The sequence below is a fragment of the Branchiostoma belcheri genome, unplaced genomic scaffold (genome assembly GCF_001625305.1).
Source record: "Branchiostoma belcheri isolate BF01 breed outbred unplaced genomic scaffold, Haploidv18h27 scaffold9, whole genome shotgun sequence".
Classification (NCBI taxonomy): Eukaryota; Metazoa; Chordata; class Leptocardii; order Amphioxiformes; family Branchiostomatidae; genus Branchiostoma; species Branchiostoma belcheri.
Genome location: NW_017804575.1, coordinates 4,790,471 through 4,793,193, shown reverse-complemented (window position 1 = coordinate 4,793,193; position 2,723 = coordinate 4,790,471). Strand labels below are relative to the sequence as shown.

Genomic DNA, 2,723 nt, shown 5'->3' with positions numbered 1-2,723 from the left:
GAACGAAGCTATTTGGGTCATCAGGCGACAAAACCGCATCACCCTTGCCCGCGGACTAATACCAAGAACGCTTCGCTGGCCGACCAACTTTACCAGGCCTGAAAATACTACAATCCACGGGTGTTTCGGCAAATACGAAACTATTTGCTTATCTATAACGATTACCGAGCAATGGAGAACCCTACCTACCCGACTAGATCCGCGTTGTTTGTTTATTTTTGTTTATGTTTTAGACTCGGGCTGGGTGTTAATGTCGCATACCTAATTTAAAAGGTCAATTAAGTTAGAGCGTAAAGTTGAAATATTCCCATAAAACTAACCATCCTACAAGAAAAGTATTGATGTCGTAACATAGGGCTGTCGTAACATAGGGCTGTCGTAACATAGGGCTGTCGTAACATAGGGCTGTCGTAACATAGGGCCGACCCCATCTAGGTAACTTACGAAATGTTAAGTTACAGGAGAGATGTACAGATCGATGAGGATTTTTAGCACTCATGAATAAAAAGCATTTTGCATTTATGCACTTTAATCATTCTTTTCATTTAACCCAGGAACCTCAGTTAAGCCTTTAATAGATTTGCCAAAAGACAGTTTCTCAAGCAACTGGATATAATTTATTTATTTATTTCTGTCTTCTTTATACAGGGTAGACGCACTCAGTACAATATACTGCTTACAGGCGTGCCCTGTACAGATAGGCATAAACACCAACAACAGTAAATAATATAACTAAAAGTAACATATATATACACAACCGAGCATCAAAATCGATGGATCAGGCTGGGTCGAGAAGTCAGAGGTCAGCAATGTTGTTTTATCAGCTTCTTGAAAGAGTGGCCAGATTTCGAAAAGGAAACATCCACTACCTTTTGCCAGTGACTATTTTCGGACAAAAAATGTGCATTTTGGCTCCTCTGCACTAATACGGAAACAAAATGACCTAAAATTCAGGGTAGCTTGACACTAGATGCTTAGACTATAGTATTCAGATTCAGTCCTTGAAATACTTATATTTACCTTACTTCGAGTAAAAGCAGGTTTTTTTTACTCGAAGTATTGTAAATAAAAGTATTTTGAGCGCGGGACAAATTCTAAATATCAAAATCATAAAACCAAAAAAAAAAATAGATGCATTTGTATTGGTGCCTGTGCCTGTATAAATGGATGCAATAAAGATGGTGGCCTTCAGAATTGAAATAACCCCTTTGAAAATTCTTTTCCATCTTTCAATATGTAAAAATAAACAAACAACAAAGAAACCTTTGACGTGTTCATATGATTGTCTCGATATTTCTTACTTTAGCTAAGGCAATTTTGCATTGAGTTTCAGGTCTCGCCTGGTGTAGGACGTGTTTTTTTCGCTTTCCAGAAACCAGCGGGAAAGTTCCATCATGCCGAGAAGACAGCAGCATCCCAAAACGTGTGACACGGGTAAATTGTTTTTGTAAACATTTTTTCTCCCAACGTTGTTCAGCATGTCAGCAGACAAGCTAAGCTGTATTTTTTACACAAGGAAATTGTTACTTAGTCAACTGGATACTTTTTTTTAAATCAGTGTAATTTGTAATGATTGGATTGTATCTGCGTTATTTTTTTTTTTGTGTATGTCAATTGAAAAATGCTCTCATTCTTGAAGATTGCAATTCAAAAATGTTGTATTTTGCCACTGTCGGCGCCATCTGAAATTTTGTAATTTTCCCCCAGACACCACGCCAACGGAGCAGCCACAGACTCATGACTGGAGGTCAACTGCTGACGCCGCTGCGAATATACCCAACAGTCTGTACGTCTCCAGAGCAGGTAAACTGCTGTCGTAAGGCCTGGTCACATTCGTCGTGCGACTGTCGCGCGATCATGCTAGTAGTAAACTGAAAACATTCCTGAAGTATTCGCGTATGCGTTGTACATGCAAAATTCAGTTGTCACAAAAGGACTATTTTGTCGGCCGTTGGTTCTATCAGCCTGCTTGGAAGTCCTATACAACATCAACTTGAATCGTACGACGACCTACGACGAATGTGTGCCCGCCGTACGTTACTTATTACGATTCTAGCTATGATATGATATGAAATCGGATGCTACACGAACAGATATGCTTTTCTTAGGCAATCCACTGACGCCATCTTGATCAAATTATTAAACTGCATGAAGCATGCCACAAATCAAATCAAAGCACACATGAGATATATATTCAAAATTTTTCAAAACCTTTCTTTCTTCTGGCAGAAAGGCTTTCTTTCTCAAAGGAAATAGAGGCGTCAGTTGTCAAATATAACAAATAGAAATATTGTTTACGAGTTTTATAGTTAGGTGAATCAATTGTAATGACATGTTGACATATCACCGTTTAGCTACATGTATTTAGTATGTTGCCGCCATATTTCCTATATCTACTCATTGTGCTTTTATATAATCAATAATATTATCTAGGATCTGGTATTTAATTAGTCTATTGATTGATATTTTGCTATCATTGTATTAACTATTGAGTGATTTGATATTGATATTCCTGTTTTCTTTCTTCATCTTTTACTTACTATCTGCAATGTTATGATTAGTGTTTGATAAGCTAAAAGGAAGGAGGGATTACATGTAGTATAAACCTTTCAAATTCCACATTTCTTCCTTTCTCCAGTATTATCATTATCCTCGAGCTCACTAAGAAGTTATAAATGTTTTATATGTTTTTATTTCTACGTATACGATATAAACTCGAAAAA

The 2,723-nt window shown here is 37.2% G+C and overlaps 1 protein-coding gene across 1 annotated transcript in view; it reads left to right on the top strand.

The window, feature by feature from the left end:
• The first annotated feature begins 1,394 nt into the window (after window positions 1-1,394).
• The window catches only part of LOC109487658 (collagen alpha-2(I) chain-like), an 11,420-nt gene continuing 10,091 nt past the window's right edge, over window positions 1,395-2,723 (top strand). The window contains exons 1-2 of the mRNA XM_019791662.1: window positions 1,395-1,434; window positions 1,708-1,803. Coding sequence (XP_019647221.1) covers window positions 1,395-1,434; window positions 1,708-1,803 — 136 coding nt within the window. The remainder of the gene's footprint in view (window positions 1,435-1,707; window positions 1,804-2,723) is intronic.